The following is a 22,339-nucleotide window of genomic DNA, read 5'->3' as shown; positions in this document are numbered from 1 at the left end:
CAAATAAATATTGTTTTTAAAAATGAAGACTTCCTGGGGTGCCTGCGCGGCTCAGTGGTTAAGCATCTGCCTTTGGCTCAGGTCATGATCTCATGTTCCTGGGTTCAAGCCCCACATCAGGCTCCCTGCTCAGCAGGAAGGTCTGAGCCAAAGGCAGAGACTTTAACCCACTGAGCCACCCAGGCACCCCAAGAAATAAAATCTTTAAAAAAAAAATAGATGGGAGTGTTTTTAGTCCTCCACTGTGTCTATTTTTTCTTTCAATTTTTTATTTAAATTCTAGTTAACATACAGTACAATATCTGTTTCAGGAAGTCTTCATTTTTTTTCAAAGATTTTATTTCTTTGACAGAGAGACACAGCGGGAGAGGGAACAAAAGCAGAGGGAGTGGGAGAGGGAGAAGCAGTGAGATGACATATTCAAAGTGCTGTAAAAAGGGGCACCTGGGTAGCACAGTTTGTTAAGCATCTGACTCTTGGTTTCGGCTCAGGTTATGATCTCAGGGCTCTGAGATCAAATCCCACATGGGGCTCTACACTCAGTGTGGAGTCTGTTTAAGATTCTCCCTCTCCCTTTGCCCCTTCCCTTGTGCTCTCTCTCTCTCTCAAATAAATAAAATAAATTTTTTAAAATTGAGTATTAAAGTGCTGCGAGAAAAACCCTCATCAACCAAGAATTCTGTATCTAGCAAGTATAACCTTGAAAAATGAAGAAATATGCCAAAAATTCAAAAGCTGAGAAAATGAACTGCTAGTATACTTGCCCTACAAGAAATGCCAAAAGAAGACTATCAGGTTGAAGTGAAACCACAAGTATAACCTGGAGCTATATTATAAAATAAAGAACAATGGTAAAAGCAACCACATTAGGTAAATATCAATACTTCTTTTTTCTTTTTTTTATTTGTAACTATTCAATCTCTTTACTTGAGTTTATAATCAAAAAACATCCCAAAAAAGAAAAACCCAAGATCAGTGGCTTCATCAGTAGATTCTACCAAACATTTAATGAATAATCATCATTTCTCGAATTCTTCCCCAAAACAGAAGAGGGAACACTTGACTCATTCTATACGGCCAGCATTACCCTGATACAGAGAAACACATCATAAAAAAAGAGAAAACTACAAACCAATATCCCTTATGAATACTGATGCAAAAGTCCTAAACAAAATACTAGCTATTGATTCAAAAATCCTAAACAGAATGCTAGCAAACAGAATTCAGTGACACATCAAAGAATTATACACCATGACCAAGTAGGATTTATCCCAGGAATGCAAAGTGTGACAAAAATATATCAATGTAAAATAGCACATAAATAGAAAAAGGGGGGAAATCACATAATCATCTAAATTGTGGTAATCTTTATACCCTACGTGGGGCTTGCACTCTTGATCATGAAATCAAGAGTCACAAGCTTCTGACATAGCCAGGCAGGCACCCCTGGAATTGATTTAATTTCTTTTAAGCAATGTTTCATAATATTCACTGTACAAGTTCTGAAACTCTTTGATTAAATTCATTCCTATATATTCTTTCTGAAGCTGCTATAAATAGAAGTATTTTCTCAATATCCTCTTTGGATTGTTTATTGCTAGTGTATAAAAATATAACTGCTTTCTGTGTGTTGACCTTATATCCTGCAACTGGGCTGAATTCATTTATTATCTCTAATAGTTTTTTGTGGATTCTTTAGGATTTTCTATATGTAAGATCACATCCTGTACAAACCACTTCATCCTTTACTGCTTGGATTGGTTTTTATTTTTTCTTTTTTAACTTCTGTTGAATAGAAATGGCAAAAACAGGCATACTTGTCTTGCTTCTGATCTCAGGTTGTAAATTTTTAGTCTTTTCACTATTAAGTATATTAGCTGTGGGGTTTTCATTAATATTCATTATGCAATTAGGGAAGTTCCTTTCCCTTCCTAGTTCTCTGAGTGTTTTTATTGTGAAAGGGTGTTGAATTTTGTCAGATTGTTAAGTATCTGCCTTTGGCTCAGGTCATGATCCCGGAGTTTCGTCCTGGGATGGAGTCCTGCATCAGGCTCCTTGCTCAGCAGGGAGCCTGCTTCTCCCTCTGCCTGCCGCTCCCCCTGATTGTGCTCTCTGACAAATAAATAAAAATCTTTAAAAAAGAAAAAGAAAAGAGAGGAATAAATCTTCATGACTTTAGACCTGGCAATCATTTCTTAGATGACACCAAACACTCATACAACAAAATAAAAAAATAACTTGGACTTCATCCAAACTGAAAACTTTCATGCATCAAAGAACACTACAAGAGTGAAAAGAAAACTCATAGAATGGAAAAAATATTTACAACTCATATATATGATAAGGGATTAATATACAGAATTTTTTTAAGTAGGTTCCAAACCCAGCATGGAGCCCTATCCAGGACTTGAACTCACAACCCCATAATCAAGACCTAAGGCAAGATCAAGGGTTAGACGCTTAACTGACTGAGCCACCCAGGTGCCCCAATATCCAGAATTTTTAAATGACTCCTACAACAACAACAACAAAAAGAACAACTTGAAGTTGAGCAAAAGACCTCAATAGACATTTTTCCAAGTAAGATACAGCAACAGCCAAAAAGCACATGAAAAGAGGCCCTATCTCACTAGTCATTAGGGAAATGCAAATAAAATAACACTAACAACTAAATTAACAATAACACTTCACACCTGTAGTATAGCTATTATTAAAAAAACAGACAATACTTAAGTCTAGATAATATACAGTGTTATCTTAATTTCAGATACACAAAATAATGACTCAACAATTCTATACATTACTCAGTGCTCACCATGATAAATGTAGTCAATATCCACACCAAACAACATTATTATAATTTTATTGACTATATTATCTATGCTGTAATTTGCCTCTCCATGATTTATTTATTTTATAACTGGAAGCTTGTACCTCTTAATCCTCTTTATTTCAGTTTAGTTTCTTACTTGTCAACTCATTTGTTTTATAGAGTACAGCTGACACAGTCAACTAAAATTTTAAGTTAACCTAATTCTAAAACAAAATAAACTGAGTTCATTTTTCTAAAAGACAAAACAAAACAAAAAGCATTGTTGACCAAGAATGTAGAGAAATTCATACCCTTATAAAATGTAAGTGGAAACGTACAAGAGTATAACCACCATGGAAACAGTTTAGTGGTTCCCAAAAAATTAAAGCTAGAGGAGAGGCTAGGTGGTTCAGTGGGTTAAGCCTCTGCCTTCAGCTCAGGTCATGATCTCAGGGTCCTGGGATTGAGCCCTGCGTTGGGCTCTCTGCTCAGTGGGGAGCCTGCCTCCCCTCTCTCTCTGCTTGCCTCTCTGCCTACTTGTGATCTCTTTCTCTGTGTCAAATAAATAAATAAAATTTTTAAAAAATTAAAGTTAGAATTCCACTTCTAGGTACATGTTCAAAAGAACTGAAAATAGAGACTTCAACAGACATTTGTTCACCAATGTTTACAGAAGCAATATGAACAACAGCCAAGATGAAAACAACACAAATGTCCATCAACAGATGAATAGATAAACATGTATGGTACATACCTACATAATGGATGGAATATTATTTAGCCTTAAAAAGGAATGCAATTCTGAAAACATGATATAAAATGGATGAACCTTGAGGACATTATGCTAAATAATGAAATAAGCTGAACACAAAAGAAGAAATATTGTGTAATTCCACTTATATGGAAGTATCTAGAATAGTTAAAACCAGAGACAAAGTGAAATGGTAGTTACCAACGGATTAGGGGAGAGGGGAATGAAAGTTACAGTTTAATGGGTACAGAGTTTCAGTTTGACATGACAAAAATGTTCTGGAGTTGGACAGAGGTAACAGATACACAATGATGCAGAATATTGGGAGATATGAGGACTCTTTCAGAGGTAAAGGAAATGTTCCAGAATTAGAGAGCAATGATGGCTGCACAACACTGAATATATTTAATGTACTTAAATGCCACTGAACTGTACACTTTAAAGTGTTTAAAATGTTAAATTTTATATTTTACTGCAACTACAAAATCACAAAAGAAATATACAAATCACTAATATTTGTCCATTACCATTCTCCCTTCCAGCACAAGAAAAATCTCTAAAATCTATTCTGAAAGTTCATAGGTATGCACATATAAACTATCTCCATATCTGCCATATTTGTTGCCAGGAAAATATATTTCTGTGATTTACTATCTTCTTGTCTTATATTATTTATTTTTAGTCTAAAAGCACTTAAGGGCAGGGGCGCCTGGGTGGCTCAGTGGGTTAAGCCGCTGCCTTCGGCTCAGGTCATGATCTCAGGGTCCTGGGATCGAGTCCCGCATTGGGCTCTCTGCTCAGCAGGGAGCCTGCTTCCCTCTCTCTCTGCCTGCCTCTCCATCTACTTGTGATTTCTCTCTGTCAAATAAATAAATAAAATATTTTTAAAAAAATAAAAAAATAAAAGCACTTAAGGGCAGAGTCTAAATTTTTCTGGTTTTATTAGGCTCAGTACCAACAGTACCTACTTGGGCAAATAAACACTATTCAGAATTTGTATGAAAATATCAACCTTTCCGGGGGTGCCTGGGTGGCTCACTTGGTTAAACTTCTGCCTTCGGCCCAAGTGATGATCCCAGGATCCTGGGATCAAGCCCTGCATCAGACTCCCTACTCAGAAAGGAGCTTGCTTCTCCCTCTACCACTGCTACTCCCCCTGCTTGTGTTCTCTGTGAAATATATTAATAAAATCTTTTAAAAAGATGTCAACCTTTCCAAAACATTTAAGAAACCATGACGGGGGCACCTAGGTGGCTCATTCAGTTAAAGGTCTGACTTCGGCTCAGGTCATAATCCCAGGGTCCTGGGATCAAACCCCCACATCGGGACACCTGCTCAGCAGGGAGTCTGCTTCTACCTCCCCCTCGGTCCTCCCCCTACTCATGTGCTCTCTCTCTTCTTCTCTCAAATAAATATTGTTTTTAAAAATGAAGACTTCCTGGGGTGCCTGCGTGGCTCGGTGGTTAAGCATCTGCCTTCTGCTCAGGTCATGATCTCATGTTCCTGGGCTCAAGCCCCACATCAGGCTCCCTGCTCAGCAGGAAGCCTGCTTCTCCCTCTCCCACTCCCTCTGCTTGTGTTCCCTCTCCCGCTGTCTCTCTGTCAAAGAAATAAAATCTTAAAAAAAAAAATGAAGACTTCCCGAAACAGATATTGTACTATATGTTAACTAGAATTTAAATAAAAAATTGGAAAAAAAGGAGACACAATGGAGGACTAAAAACACTACAATCTATTTTTTTAAAAGATTTATTTCTTGGGGTGCCTGGGTGGCTCAGTGGGTTAAAGTCTCTGCCTTTGGCTCAGGTCACGATCCCAGGGTCCTGGGATCAAGCCCCTCATTGGGCTCTCTGTTCATCAGGGAGACTGCTTCCTCCCCTCTCTGCCTGCTTCTCTGCCTACTTGTGATCTTTGTCTGTCAAATAAATAAATAAAATCTTTTTTGAAAGAAGGTTTTATTTCTTTATTTGAGAGAAAAAGAGAGCATGAGCAGGGAGAGGGGCACAGGGAGAGGGACAAGCAGACTCCATGCTGAGCAGGAAGCCCAACATGGGACTCAATCCCAGGACCCTAGGATCATGACCCGAGCCGAAGACAGACGCTTAACTAACTGAGCCTCTCAGGCACCCTATCTTTTAAACATAAAAGTATACATGCTCTAATGAAAGTAAGAAATTACAAATGTGTAATAAAGCAGCAATATTTGAATAAGGTCAGCATTCTGCCATATTATGTCTAAATAGCAGTCTCTGTGTAATACTCTCAATAAAAGTTAAATTGCAATAAATGTCACCATGTTCATGTGGGCCTAATTACTAAAAGCTTCAAGAAATGCTTCATTAGGAGCACCTGGGTGGCTCAGTGGGTTAAAGCCTCTGCCTTCGGCTCAGGTCATGATCCCAGGGGCCTGGGATCGAGCCCCGCATGGGGCTCTCTGCTCAGTGGGGAGCCTACTTCCTCCTCTCTCTCTCTGCCTGCCTCTCTGTCTACTTGTGATCTGTCTGTCAAATAAATAAATAAAAATCTTTGAGAAAAAAAAGAAATGTTTCATTATTTCATAAATACAGTTCATTCCAATGATATACCACACCCCACCCAGACAGTCTTCAAATGGAGACAAGAGGCAAAGATTGTGGCAAGAGCAAGAAGCAAAGAAAGAAGTTTTATTTCTGTTTTAAGGAGTTATAAGAAAAGGGTCTTTAGCTGAGAACTGTGGTTCTATTCCTCTGCAGAAAAAAAATACAATTTTAAGACATTTAGATTTTAGAAACAGAAAACAGCACCTGTTTCCACAATTCATCCTTCAAGTTAGGCAGGTAACCCTAGCTCCCATCCAAAATAATCAGGTTATTGTTTAGAATTCAGATGTCAGAGACAAATCATGGAAAACACTAATAAGTGGATGGCAGTATTCAGGAACACAAGTCATTTAAATTTTTTAGTATCTACTGGAATGGGAACAAAGGAGGAAGAAGTATCCAGAAGTCATCCTTTCCTGCCTTGAAATTCCATCTTTTACCCATGTTAATTCTACCAGATTCAAATACTAAACTACTGTGTTCTTATACCATATATGTCAGTAGCACTCAGCTGGTACTTAGCATCTGCTACTATACTTTTAGGGGGAATGGGAGTTGAACATATATGTCTATATTCTCCCTAATATATTCCTTTTCTAAAGGACTGTTCTATCTCCTCAGTATTTCCAATGACTGGCATAGAGTAAACTCATATATAACCCCATGCTCAAAATATTCAAAGGCTCCCCATTCCTAAGCATAGCATTCAAAGCTCTCTGCAAGATAACTCACACATGACTTTCTAATCATACCACAACTCAGCTCAAAAAAGTTTCCCTTCCTCCTCTTCTACTGAATTTTCTTTTACTTCTCTCATAATAAGCAACACATTCTGCTTATAGTTCCTTCTTTAAAACTCAGAGTACTCTCTACTGGAGTGTAAGCTCCTCAAAGGAGGAAACTGGTCTGGGATCATCTTTTTTCCCATGTGGGAAATAACAAATTGCCCTGTACAGAGGAATAATAAATGCTTACTAAAATGAAGATAGTATCTGCTCAGAGATTCCTTAGAAGAAGAGTGGCGATTTGTTGAGCATTTTAAAAAAACAACCCTGAAGTCATTTAGTACCCTCCAATATTCTCTCTTCCGTGTCTAAACAGATATTCAGTAAGCGGTGTTGGATGCATGATAGTCAGCCTTTGAAAGAAATGTATTATTTCATATACTTAACGAGTAACAGGTGTAGTCACTTTAATATAAAACATTCACTCTTGATTCTCTACTTTTAGCAGATACTCAGAATACACGATGAAAATTCATAAATAGGGTGTTTTGTGGTTTTGAATTTTGGGGGTATATGAAGAAGGTGGAAAGGGGAAAAGCAAAAAAAAAAAAAAAACCACCAGTAAGAGGTGGGCAAATTCTTCCTAACTCTATAGAAATTAACCAAACCTAGCTTCAAATACCTAAATTAAATGGCAGAGAATAAGCTGATTGATAAGCTTAGTATTAAAACAAAATACATTTTAAAATACAGTAAAAGATATACGCCTCCTGATAAAACATGCTGAGAAAGACACAGCGTTACTTCACAGTATTTCTAGCAAAATACACGATCACAAGGAAATATCAGACAAACCCAAATTAACTACCCTGTTCTTCAAAAATATGTAAGGGAAAAAAACAGCAAGGTACAGTGCTCTAGAGTAAAGAAGATTAAAGAGACATGACAATGAACTGCAATGTATGCTCCAAAATTGGATGCTAGACCAGAGAAAAAGAAATTTTTTTCTTTCACTATAAAGGACATTATGAAGCAAAACGTGAATAAGATCTTTAGATTAAAAACTGCATTGTAAGGGGGTGCCTGGCTGGCTCAGTCAGTGGAGCATTCGACTCTTGATCTCAGGGTTTTGAGTTAAAGCCCCACAGTGAGTGTATAGATTGCTTAAAAATAAAATTTTAGGGCACCTGGGTGGCTCAGCCCATTAAACATCTGCCTTTGGCTCAGGTCATGATCTCGAGGTCCTGGACTGAGCCCCACAACAGGCTTCCTGCTCAATGGGAAGGTTATTTCTCCATCTCCCTCTGCCCCTGCCCCCTTCTCGTATGTGCATGTCTGTATGTGCTCTCCCTCTCAAACAAATAAAATCTTTTCAAAAAATCTTTTAAAAAGAGAAACAGTATCAATGTTAATTTCTAATTTTGCTAACTACACTGAGGCTAAGTAAAAGAATATTCCCATTTTGGTGAAATACATATTGAAGTATTTGGGGATAAAGGAGTATTGTGTTTGTAATTTACTCTCTGAATCAAAAAAATATAGACAGAATGATAAAGCAAATGTAAAAATTTACTATCTGCTGAATCTGGGTGAAGGGCCTATGAGAATCTGCATACTATTTTTGCAAATTAAGTCTGAATTTGTATTTTTTAACTTTTTATTTTGACATACAGTAAAAAGGAGATGACTATTCTTTACCTCCTTGAAGGTAGATCATATTCATCTCCCGAGGGTACAGTTATTAAAAACATTTTTTAAAAAATCATTCAATAAAATATTGCATGAGATCAATGAGACACTAACTAGAAAGTTGTTCTAAGCAAATGTCTTTGATCTCTGGATATTTTTTAAATGTTATTTATAAAAACATCAAATGTCTTTTATGAGAGGACTAAGTTACTAAACAAAATGTATATTAATACAGATTTTTTTATAATGTAAACTCCATGGGGACAAGGCTTTAATTTGTCCTGTTCACCTAAGCAGTACTTTGAACAGTTACTGGCACATGGCAATAGAAATTTGAATATCTGAGTAATTAGCATGTCCCAGACACTAACCTAAGTGCTTTGTTGTCCTTTAACTAATTTAATCTTCATATAGTCCAAGAAATATTTGGTGTATGAATTGGTACTTTTTGCAGGATGACAATCACAGTGAGTTCTGAAATCAATGGAGTTCCTAAAACTCACCAGGTTATGCAAAATTATGCAATGAACACCACAAGATTCATAGGGAAAATGGGGTTAGAAGCACAACACTCAAAAAACTTAATCATAACACATTTTTTTAAAAGATAGAAACCTAATAAAGATGATAGCACAATTTTGCATAGTTTACACCTGAGGTGATTAAGAAATACAAAAACACAACAATACATACAGCACTTTACCTTGAAAAAGACCTGAAGTTTGCTTGTGGAAGTACATCAGAAGGGCTGCAGCTCATGAATTACTGTGAAATGATGGGAGGAGGGTTATCTGAAATCCGATGGAAAACTATAACAAAAGATGTGGATGGGAGTGGCTTAAAACAACAAGGGGTGTACTAAGCTAGCCAACAGATGTTTGAGGTATAAGGTGTGTACATGTATATGCATGTATTTAATGCAGCTCAGTACAGCTGGGTGTAGTTTCCTGCATTCACCCAGGGAAAACTTGCTATAAAGGATCAAACAGTAAGTATTTTAGGCTTTGTGGGTCTTTGTTACAACTATTCAACTCCAAGATAGTGGTACAAAAGCAGCCACAAACAATATACACAAAAGGGCTTGGGTGTGTTCCAACAGAACTTTATTTATAAAAACAGGCCACTGGCTGGTGATTATAATTTGCTGATCCCTAACCTTTGCATATGAAAATGCAAATTTTGTCTTATGCTCAAATTGTTCCCTGATGTATCAATCTTGTTGGGACAAATATGCATATTCAAAACAAGCATTATTGCAGAACTAGGTTTGGAATGCTATCATGCAAACCAAAAAATAACTAATATAATTCAAATAAGCAAAATAACAAATCTAGTATTATATGAAAAGCAATTGCTTTGATTTTAGACTTTATAAATCAGTGATTATCCAAAAGTTAACGGACCATGTCAAATGGCCAAAATAAAAACAACTAAGGACAGATTTTCAACAGTCGATAATAGTCAATCAAAATCTGTGCATTAAATTCTACACAATCTTTAAGAAAAGTGGAAAACTTTTGACAGTTCAGGCTCATTTACAAAGGGCACAGGTGGCTTTTTCAAGATCATCAAGCTGTAAAAGTTAACATACAAACTGCACTTAGAAGATGAGTAAGTTCTGGACATCTAATGTATAGCATGGTTACTATAGTTAACTATACTACATACTTGAAAGTTGCTAGAGAGTAGATTTTAAAATGTTCTTACCATAAAAACAAAAAAATGGTTATGTGAGGTGAGGGATGTGTTAACTAACATTATCATAGTAAACATTTCAAAATATATACATATATTAAATCAACACGCTGTACAACTTAAACTTACACAATGTTATATCTCAACTATATATCAATAAAGCTGGGGAAAAACATACTAATTGCACAACAGCTATACGATATTTGTCCAGGAACTGAGTTAAAAATTCTCAGCTGACCTGCTTCCAAAGAGAAAACACTAATATATATAACAATCCTTTGCTTGCTGTATTTCACATCTGGACTCTCCCCCAGTTTTCTTTGTCAAAGCTGTACCCATCCCTCCAAAGGCCAGATTCAAATGCTTTCTCTATAAAGTCTTCCCTGGACCCCATCAGAAATATCTTCATATTCATATCTTCAGATGCAATACAGATACCATCTCCTCTGTGAAAGTTTCCTAGACATCCCCGAAATTAGGCTTTCCTTCATTTCTGGTACCCAATAAAACCAATATACCTCTATTTTAGCCTGGCTTTATACCTGCTTATTTACTTATTATCTCCCTCACTAGGTTAAGAATGCCTTAAGGAGATGAGAATTTTGTTTTATTAAACTTTGCATGCCATAGCCCAGTGCCTGGCCCCTAGTTGATACTCAAGTATTTGATCAACTAATAAAGCAGTCTCCCAAAATATGAAGTATAGGATATAAACACATGAAAACCAATGCTATACCAATAATTTCTTAAACAAATATTGTATAGAACAGTCAACGAGAAAGGTGGACTATAGTTACCAAGAATGGCTACTTCAAGCCAAAACTTAAAGACAAAGTCTCAAGAAACAGGATCTGAAAATAGTGACTATAGCACACAATTCACAGAACCTTTTCCCAGGGCAAAAAGCACAACTGTCCAGAATAAAAAAGTCTTTTCAGACATATCATCTCTAATTATAAAAGGGCAGACAGAAAAAGGGGCACCTGAGTGGTGCAGTAGATTGAGCATTTGACTCTTGGTTTCAGCTCAGATTGTAATCTCAGGATGGTGAGATGGAGCCCTACACTGGGTTCTGTGCTCAGCATGGAGTCTGCTTGAAACTCACTCTCCCTCTCCCTCTGCCCCTCCCCCCTGCATTCTCTTGCTCTCTAAAATAAATAAATAAATCTTCAAATAAAAAGGGGAGAAATACAATATCCTGGATTAATAATCTTTCAAAATAGAAAACATCCTGAGCCACAATAATATTAACAAACTTCTCAACAAAAAGGTTTTCTTTTCCAATATTTGCACAAATACATGTACATTGATGACAGAGGATACCATCAACAAAACACCTGTAATCCAAACCATGTACGTTTAAAAAAAAAGATATGCATACATGGCTAAAGAAACTTCCCTTTATCACTACCCTTCTTCCTACTCCTCAAAGTAAAATTTAAAAAATGGTCAACATTCACAAAAGCAGGACTATTTTTTTTATCTTTATTTAAAACTCTACACCCAATGTAGGGCTCAAATTCACAACCCTAAGATCAAGTGTCATATGCTCTACCGACTGAGCCAGAAAGGCACCCCCATTTTTTTTTTTAATAACCTTATAGAACATCAAGTACAAGTTCATTTCACAAATGACAAAGCAGAAGCCTGGAAAGGATGAATTTGTCAAAGGTCCTATAATGAGGTAAGCAACAGAAAACCTAGAAAACCCAGGTTTGGCTCAGAGTTCAGTATTCATTCCTCTACACCAGCAGTTCTCAAACTTTTAATCTCAGGAGCTCTTTACACTCTTAAAACAGTTAAGAACTAGCAAAGGCCACAAAGAGCTTTAGTTTATTGCCTTTTAAGAACCACTGTTATAGGGGCGCTTGGGTAGCTCAGTGGGTTAAGGCCTCTGCCTTCAGCTCAGGTCATGATCCCGCGGTCCTGGGATAGAGCCCCCGAGTTGGGCTCTCTGCTCAGCAGGAAGCCTGCTTCCTCCTCTCTGTCTGTCTGGTTCTCTGCCTACTTGTGATCTCTGACTGTCAAATAAATAAATTTTTTTTTAAAAAGAACCACTGTTATAACCATGTTACTTCCTCCAGAACTGCAGGCTTTATCAGTTATCTATTAAACCTGCTCCCATTTTACAGGTAGAGAAACGGAGGATAAATATCTTGCATGTCTGCTATTAGGACAATCATAAGACAAACATTAGCATACACGTACGGAGGAATCCCACTTAGATGCTCCTTTTACTGTCCTACTATAGTCAACGTTCCTAAGAGAAGATCTAAACATCATTTTCCTATGGCTTAAAAACCATTTGAACAGCTTTTGCCAATGTTCAAGCAAACAAATTCTGGAGGAAAGGACTTCAAGTAAACCCAAGATTTGCCTGATATAATGCACAAATTTGGGGCGCCTGGGTGGCTCAGTGAGTTAAAGCCTCTGCCTGCGGCTCAGGTCATGATCCCAAGGTCCTGGGATCGAGCCCCACATTGGGCTCTCTGCTCGACGGGAGCCTGCTTCCTCCTCTCTCTCTCTGCCTGCCTCTCTGCCTACTTGTGATCTCTGTCTGTCAAATAAATAAAATCTTTAAATAATAATAATAATAATTATCCACAAATTTATTCAGACTCCAAGAATGAAACAGACACATAAAAACACACAATTTCTCACAGAAAAATTATTTCACACACCTGTATCTATATAGAAATTTCTTTAAGTACTACATGTATCCTATCTCTAGAAATACAATATATAACTGAAAGCTTATGGTCAAACTATACCAAGGGTTGCCAATAATGAGAACTGGCATGATCGAAATTAAAGTCACAAACATCTTTCTTTTCACCCAATCAGCAACATAACCAAACAACTGGTATTTAAATTCTTTCAAAACCCTTTATAAAAATTGCATATACTCCCCCTCCACAGCCTGGCTTAATACCTTCCACTTAGTGAGAATGCAAATATTTCACAGGTAACATTTTTCAAACATTAGGTTAGTAGCCAATGATTGTGAATTACCACCCTAACAGATACCTTCTAAGACATTTTCCCAGCATCTCTCCATTTAGACAACTTCTGCCTTTTGTTATTTAAGACCATGGGGCACCTGACTGTCTCAGTCAGTGGAGCACCTGACTCGATCTCAGGGTTATGAGTTTAAGCCCTACACTGGGCACAGAGCTTCTTAAAAACAAATAAATTAAAAAATAAAATTTAAGACCAATAACAAGTTATACTGCTGTCAGCTGCTATAAAGATTAGAATGTCAAGTCTCGGGGAGCCTGGGTGGCTCAAATGGTTAAGTGTCTGCCTTCCCGCTCAGGACATGATCTTGGGGTCCTGGGACTGAACCTGCATCAGTCTCCCTAGTTTAGTGGGGAGCCTACTTCTCCCTCTCCCTCTGCCCCTCCCCACTGCTCATGCTCTATCTCAAATAAATAAAATCTAAAATAAAGGGACGCCTGGGTGGCTCAGTTGGTTGGATGACTGCCTTCGGCTCAGGTCATGATCCCGGAGTCCCGGGATCGAGTCCCGCATTGGGCTCCCAGCTCCATGGGGAGTCTGCTGCTTCCTCTGACCTTCTCCTCGCTCATGCTCTCTCTCTCACTGTCTCTCTCTCTCAAATGAATAAATAAAACCTTTTTAAAAAATCTAAAATAAAAAGAATGACAAAAATATCTCTGACCTTTATACAAAAATAGTTTATCTGTCAATCAGAAGCTCATCTTTCATAATAATAAATATTTCAAGAAACAAGCCAATCTTATTTAAAATAAAATACATAACAAAAGCTCCTTAAAAACGATAACAAAATCTTTTAAAGACTGAGCCACTGATTCTTCAGTGTATGATTTAGGCAGGTCATCAATTTATTTCCCTCCCTTCTTGCCTTTTGGCTATTTTTTCACCACAGAATCATAGAAAATATCGTTTTTTATGAACACTAGTAAAAATCAGAACTACTCTTTGTTCCTATTTAAGTGCTCAACAAAAGTTCTGATACAAAAAAATCTGGCACTATTGTGTAAAATAAAATTAATGATAATGTATAGAACTGCTCTATTATTTCTATCTCACATTAGGAGAGAATCAAGAGTGATTCAGTACTGTGAGTTCAACTCACTCAAACACTACCTGTCAGATTATCCTCTATGATTATGACTTGAGATGAATGACACTTCAGCCTGAGACAGTTCTGAATACCCACTTGGTGCACTTTCCCAGTAAATAATCAGGGAGCATCATATATTTCTAAATTAACATTTATATATGAGGTTCTTTACAAGGGGTTTTTCATGTAGCTTAAGACTTTCCTGGAATTAGGGGCGCCTGGGTGGCTCAGTGGGTTAAAGCCTCTGCCTTCAGCTCAGGTCATGATCCCAGAGTCCTGGGATTGAGCCCCGCATCAGGCTCTCCACTTCTCGGGGAGCCTGCTTCCTCCTCTCTCTCTGCCTACTTGTGATCTCTATCAAATAAATAAATAAAATCTTTAAAAAAAAAAAAAAAGACTTTCCTAGAATTAAAAGTTTCAGTTTTTCTCATTATCTCATCTGTGCATAAAAGGCAAAATATTTTAACAGCTACAAGCTCTAAGACCTATATCAAAGAACCACAATCAATAGTAGCTAATAGGAACTTCTTCCGTTGTAATACTTGGGCTAAATTAAAATGATCATAATCACATTAGACATGGCAGTTCAAGGGGGCATTAATGCCTTGTGGTTAAGAACATAAGTTCTGGGGGCACCTGGGTGGCTCAGTGGGTTAAGCCTCTGCCTTCAGCTCAGGTCATGATCTCAGGGTCCTGGGATGGAGCCCCACATCAGGCTCTCTGCTCAGCGGGAGCCTGCTTCCACCTATCTCTCTCTCTGCCTGCTTGTGATATCTGCCTGTCAAATAAATAAATAAAACCTTAAAAAAAAGAACTTAAGTTCTGGAGTAAAAACGGGGTTCAATTCCAGCTCCACCAATTACAAGCTGTATAGCTTTAGTCAAGTTCTTTGATCTCCCTATGCTTCAGTTTCCTCCTCAGCTATAAAATGAGAAACACTAAGTACCTACCCTACAGTTGTTTTAAGAATTAAGATTATACAGGTGAAGGTCAACAATAAGCACTCTTCAAGACCAATACAAAAAAACTGACCCTGGCATAGAATGAATGAAGTCTTCTTTTTGTGAGGCTTTCAGTAAAATCTAGAGGTTATATTTACCTATAAGGTACACCCTTCATGTAAACTAACATGAGCACCTAATAACCAGCCAACAAGTTGTACTGGGTACCTCTTACATACCCAATACCCAATAAATAAAGGTTTATTGTGGCTGGACCAATTAACATAAATTCAGAAACAGAGACTACAATCTTTACACAGCTAGGGATCTGTAATCTAAGAACTAAGGTTTATTTTTTTTCTCAAGTGAAGGAAAATATCTTCTATCTACTGCTTATTAATGTAGAAAAATAGGCATAATAGGTATCACAGGCTCATTCCCAAACTCCACATGCTAGGTCAAGTGCTCTAAAAGCTTCTACTATCATAATACTTACTCAAAGGCACATTTTGCCAACTACCAATGCAATTCTGATCCATGCTCCCTTTAGTTTTCTTTATTTTGCCCCTACGCACCAAGGATACCTTTCAGAGCAGAAAAATTCCTTAATTCACAAGAGATGAAAAGTCAAATGTCAAAGAGCCCGAAAAGCAAGCCAGCCACCTGTGTAAAAATACTATATACTTCCTATTAACAACTCATATTTTTAGACACTGCCAAGAAGCAAATCAGAAGCACAAGAGAAAAACAACCTCAACCTAATAAACATACTTGATTGGTTTGAGGAAGCCTGCTAGGCACAGCTTCCCTTGCAATAAATCTTACATCCCATCGACCCATCCTGCTCCTCATCCCTCACGGAATAAATTTTTTAAAAGTAGGGTCTAATTACTTTTGCTCGAAATTTGCCAGCAAGTGGAGAAACATCTGAGGTCTGCCTTACCACCCATCAAAGCTGGACTTCACGAAAAGTATACTGGGGTATACCCTCGTGTTACCACCCCTTTGCCTAGAAATAAACCCAAGGATACCCCTCAAGATATGGAGTAGGGAAGGAATGAATGTAAAAACATAGCAAGGACTCACCCGTTCACCCCCCAAAAAAGAGCTTGTCCCCAGAGGTTGCAGAAAAAAAAAAAAAAATTCCGCAAAGCTGCGATATTTCTTGTCTCCTGCTATCCAAACGCCACTGACTCGTCCCGGGATCTCACATCCTCTGGCCGCCCGCCCGCCCCTCCCCCTCAACACCCCCCCCCCACCTCCTCTCCTCCCCCACGCAGTTTCCAGGCCCAAAGATTAGGAAAAACGACCGGGATACCAAAACCGCCTCCGATTTAGGAGTCTCAATTCCACAGGCACCAAAGAATAAACGAGACGAGGCCAACGAAGCTTCACCGGTTAGGGAAGGCTGGAGGAAGCGCCCAACACGCCAGGCCGCACCCCCGCACCCCCACCCCCACCCCCACCCCGGGTTGGAGCCTACCGCCGAAACTCCGAAATCCTTCTCACCGAAAGAGAAAACGATGTCTTTCCGCTAAGCGATACTCAGGCCTAACCCACCAAGCCAAAGCTTTCCCAAACACCCTACTCAAAAGACGCATAGGCCTAGACCGCTAGGACCCTTGAGATGGGGTTGTATTTTACCTCATGGGCTCAGCAGTCATGTTTTCGCTTCAACGCCTTGTAGCTCCAACGACCGTAGGGCGCCGCTTTGCGCTCTCCAGCACGGGGTTACAACAGAAATGCAATGGACTCGTAGTCGTCACTATAGCTGGTGCAGGATCCTCCCCACAGCTCAAAGGCCGCTACCACTGCCCCCGCCGCAGGAGCCGCGGAAACAAAGCGACGCCGCCGCCGCCGCCATTTTGTTGGGCCGAGGCTCAGGCAGAAGAATTGGCGCGTCCTCCGTCTTCCTCTTTCCGCTAACGATTGGCTACCTCCTCTACAGCTCAGACTCCTATTGGTTACTGAAATTCACCTTCTTTGGGGGCCTGTTGCTAAGGCGGTCTACGTCATTTAATCCCCTCCACCTTTTCATAGGGGCTCCTGTTCAGTCCCAATGACCCGAAAGTGCTAGTGACGTATTTTGACTTTATTTTGAAAATGCTTTTTGATGCATCCTCCTTTCCTTGACATATTGACAAAACAATAACAGCAATTTACATTTATTGAGTGTTTACAGTATACCAGGCACTATACTAATCCTCTATCCGGATTAGCTCATGTAATCCCTATTCTCTTTGAGGCAGACAGGCGCTTGTTAACTACTTTTTCCAGATGAGGAAACCAAAACACAAAGTCTCGATTAAGACCAGACACCACACTCATAAACACTGATCTATATGACCATCCTGTGTCTTGTCCTTCCTATATTTCAGGTTATGATCAAGTTCTTTACTTTTCTAGATTTTTTATAAAGACTATTGATCATGCCAGCATGCTTACAAAATATATATTATATAAAACTAACCTGAGATCTTCATGTGAGTCTTTCAATACTAAATAAACTCTAAACTGCCACCTGAAATACACACCCCCCCTACATACACTAGATGTAAGGTTAAGGTCTAATCAAGGTCTATTTCCTCCTTATTACAGAGGTTTGGCTGGATGATCTCTAAAAGACTTTCCAGCTTTCATGCTCTCTAATTTAATTGTTCACTAGTAATCTCTGCAAGTCACAAATTAGTTCTCTAAAGTCTAATAGTTTCTAATTTTATTTCCAAATTTATTCTGACATACATGTTTTTGTTCATTTTATTTGCTTTTCTTCAAATCTGTAATTTGCTTCTTTTGTATTTAGGTGAAAGAGTTGCTGCTTTCTACCGGAGTTGCAAATGGTAAGACTTTTTTGAATAGAACACTTTGATAATCTGATAGACACAGGCAAATTTCTCATCAAGAGTAGTTTGGGGGCGCTTGGGTGACTCAGCCAGAAAAGTATGCTGTTCTTGATCTTCTGGTCATGAGTTTGAGCCCAAAGTTGGGTGTAGAGATTAATTAAATTTTAAAAAAATTTAAAGAAAGAAGTTTAGGGGCGCCTGGGTGGCTCAGTAGGTTAAGCCTCTGCCTTCAGCTCAGGGTCCTGGCATCGAGCCCCACATCAGGCTCTCTGCTCAGCGGGAAGCCTGCTTCCCCCTCTCTCTCTGCCTGCCTCTCTGCCTACTTGTGATCTCTCTCTCTCTCTCTCTGTCAAATAAATAGATAAAATCTTTAAAAAGGAAGAAGTTTATACACATTTCAAGTCATCTTTCAAACATTCAAGTATTATTGGCAACTGTAGAAACCAGCCTTCTATATCTGGTATACTGATTTTCTTCTTGTCTTCCATATGTTGAATATCACTCAAACATACAATTTGAAGAAGCTATATTTTCCTCCTTGGTAAATGCAGTTAATCTGAAAGGAGATACACTCCATTACAAGACAGCACACAACTTTTAAACCAGCTCTTGGTGACAAGACTTCTTAACACTAAGCAGCTGTAACATGACTAATTCCATAGAGAAATATCTTAATAACAAAATTATAATCACAGAATTTCTAAAATATACAACTCACTCTATCCATGAATCATCTGAGCATGCCTTTGCTATTAAAAGATGACTAATAAAGTTTTACTGATATATTATAGTTGTATCACTTTCAGTAGCTGATTTACAATGAGTTTCCGTCAGCTGTATTTTAGAAGAAATTCAGTGGTACACATCATTCACATTTTTTGTCACATTGCCACAGAAATCAACATAGAAGCCTTTCTTGGACTTGACCATAAATGTGTAATGAGTAAATTTGCTTGGAAGAAAGACAATGTAGATTACCTTTAAGAGAACAAGTTGGATGAAAAAATAGATACTCTCATAATGTTTAATAAACATCATTGCAAATTCCATTTTGTGTCAAAATCACAGTGCTTTGACAATATCAATTAAATATTTAAATACATATATCCTGTAATCCAGGAATTTAACTTACAGGAATTTATCCAACATTTTTTTAAGATTTTATTTATTTATTTGACAGACAGAGATTACAAGTAGGCTGAGAGGCAGGCAGAGAGAGAGGAGGAAGCAGGCTCCCTGCTGAGCAGAGAGCCCGATGTGGGGCTCAATCCCAGGACCCTGGCATCATGACCTGAGCCAAAGGCAGAGGCTTTAACCCACTGAGCCACCTAGGCGCCCCTCCAACATTTATATCCTATGTGGGAAAAATGAGATATCCATAAGACTATAGTTAAATGAATTATGTTATCCATACATCAGAATACCATATAGCTGCTTGAAATAAAAATATTATCAAAAATCAGTTGTGTTTCTATGCACTAAAAATGACCATCTAAAAAATAAAGTAAGATAACAATCCCATTTACTATAGCATCAAAAAGGATAAAATACTTAGAAATAAACTTAACCAAGTAGGTGAAAGTCTTGTTTCCGAAATCTACAAAATATTGCTAACCGAAATCAAAGAAAATACAAATGAGTGGAAAGATATCTCATTCCCATGTACTGCTGGAAAACTTAATGTTAAAATGTTTCTACTAGCCAAAAGGACCTACAGATTCAATAAAATCCCTATCAAAATCCCAATGGCATTTTTGAAGAATTAGAACCACCCCCCAAAAAATCCTAAAATTCACATGGAAGTTTAAGGGACCCTGAATAACCAATACAAGGTTGAAAAAGAGGAGAGAAGTTGGGGAACACATATTTCTTGATTTCAAAACATACTGTAAAGCAACAGTAATCAAGAGAGTGTACTATTATAAAGATATAGATATATATTCCAATATAATGGAAAAAAGAGCCAAGAAATAATCACTTGAAGATAAGGCCAAATGATTTTCAACAAGGTTGCCAAAACTACACAATGAGGAAAGGACAGTCTTTTCAACAAATGGTGCTGGGAAAATTGGATATCAACTTTTGAAAGAGTGACATTGGACCCTTAACTCACAGCATGTACAAAAAAATTACCTAAAATGTATTAAGAACCTAAACCTATAAAATTCCTAGAAGAAAACACAAGTGAAACACTTCAAGACATTGGGTTTGGCAATAGTTTCTTGGATGTGATACCAAATACATAAGCAACAAAAGTAAAACAGACAAATGAGACTATATCAAATTTAAAAATTTCTGTACTTCAAAAGAGACTATAAACAGGGTGAAAAGGCAACCTATGGAATGGGAGAAAATATTTGCAAATTATGTATCTGATAAGGAGTTAATATCCAGAATATAAGGGACATCAATGACTCAACAACAACAAACAAATACCTTCATTAAAAAATGGGCAAAGTCAGGGGTGCCTGTGTGGCTCAGTGGGTTAAGCCTCTGCCTTCAGCTCAGGTCATGATCTCAGGGTCTTGGGATCAAGGCCCACATTGGGCTCTCTGCTCAGCAGGGAGCCTGTTTCCTCCTCTCTCTCTCTTTGCCTGCCTCCCTGCCTACTTGTGATCTCTCTCTGTCAAATAAATAAATAAAATCTTTAAAAAAAAGAAACAAGAAGAAAAATCCCACAACCCATGAGATCATAGCCTGAGCCAAAAATAAGAGTAGGATGCTTAACCACCTGAGTCACCCAGGAACCCCCTAAAATTCCATTCTAAAGAAAAGGTGCTATTAGGGCAAAGAGTCCTGGATGATACATCCAAAGACATGAAGGTTAATTATCTTAAGGTGATATGTCTGAGTGATTTTTTTTCCCTATTTTCTATTTTTCCATTTTCTCCAAATTTCCCACAATGAGAATATATTATAAAGTTGATGGGAGAAAGTTAATTTTAACTGTTGTGAGCAACAACAGAACTATCCATTTTCTGCTAGCAAATATGAATTCAAATAGCAATTATGCCAACATAAACCTTAGCTCAAAATTTTTTTAAGATTTTATTTATTTATTTGAGAGAGAGAGATAAAGAGAGCACAAGTGGGGGATTGGGGAGAAAGAGAAGCAAGTTCCCCACTGAGCAGGAGCCAGATATGGGGCTCAATCCCAGGACCCTAGGATCATGACCTGAATAAAGTCAGGTTCCTAATGGACTGAGCCACCCAGGCACTCCAGCTCAGTATTATTTTTTTTTAAGCACTCTTCCGGGGCACCTGGGTGGCTTAGTCAAGTGTCTGCCTTTAGCTCAGGTCATGATGCCAGAGGGCTGGCATCCAGGCCCACATCTGTCTCCCTGCTCAGTGGGGAGTCTGCTTCTCCCTCTCCTTCTGCCTGCCACCCAACCTGCTTGTGCACTCTCTTTTTCTCTCTCTCTCAAATAAAGAAATAAAATCTTTTTTTAAAAAGTGCTCTCCCCAAATTCTAATACTATGGTTAAGCTTTCTGAGCTTTCTACCTTAAAACCTTAGTATGTGTTTTTCGTAAATACCCTTTTATCAGGTTGAGAAAGTTCCCTTCAATACCTAGTTTTCAATATTTTTATCATAAATGGGTGTTGAATTTTGTCAAATGCTTTTTCTGCATCAGTTGACATGATGATGTGTTTTTTTTTCATTCTATTAATGTGGCATATTACATTGATTTAGTTTTGTGTCACCATTGCATTTCTGGGATAAATCCCACTTTGTCATAGAGTATAATCCTTTATGCTGCTGTGTTTGATTTGATAGGTTTTTTAAAAATATTTTATTTATTTATTTGACAGAGAAAGAGAGCACACAAGCTGGGGGAGTGGCAGGCAGAGGGAGAGAGTGAAGCAGGATCCGCACTGAGCAAGAAGCCCAGGGAACCTGGGATCATGACCAGAGCTGAAAGCAGACACTGAAACAACTGAGCCACCCAGGCACCCCAATAGTATTTTTTTAAGATTTTATTTATTGTGTTTGCTTTGGCAGCACATACACTAAAAATTTTATTTATTTATTTATTTATTTATGAGAGAGAGAGAGAAAGAGAGAGAATAAGCAGGAGGAGTTGCAGACAAAGGTAAAGGGGGAGGCAGGCTCTCTGCTGAGCAGAAACCCCGCCATGTGGGGCTTGGTTCCAAGACCCTGGGATCATGACCTGAGCAGAAGGCTGAGCCACCCATCTA

The 22,339-nt window shown here is 38.2% G+C and overlaps 1 protein-coding gene across 4 annotated transcripts in view; it reads right to left on the bottom strand.

Moving 5' to 3' along the window:
* ATRX (ATRX chromatin remodeler) overlaps positions 1-17,174 on the bottom strand; it is a 301,682-nt gene extending 284,508 nt beyond the window's left edge. For all 4 annotated transcript variants that reach the window (XM_059385663.1, XM_059385664.1, XM_059385665.1 and 1 more), the window contains exon 1: positions 16,942-17,174. In XM_059385663.1, the coding sequence (XP_059241646.1) occupies positions 16,942-16,961 (20 nt within the window). In that variant the 5' untranslated portion in view covers positions 16,962-17,174. The remainder of the gene's footprint in view (positions 1-16,941) is intronic.
* Positions 17,175-22,339: the final 5,165 nt, after the last annotated feature.

Source organism: Mustela nigripes, chromosome X (assembly GCF_022355385.1).
Source record: "Mustela nigripes isolate SB6536 chromosome X, MUSNIG.SB6536, whole genome shotgun sequence".
NCBI classification, from domain to species: Eukaryota; Metazoa; Chordata; class Mammalia; order Carnivora; family Mustelidae; genus Mustela; species Mustela nigripes.
This window is presented reverse-complemented; position numbering and strand designations above follow the sequence as displayed.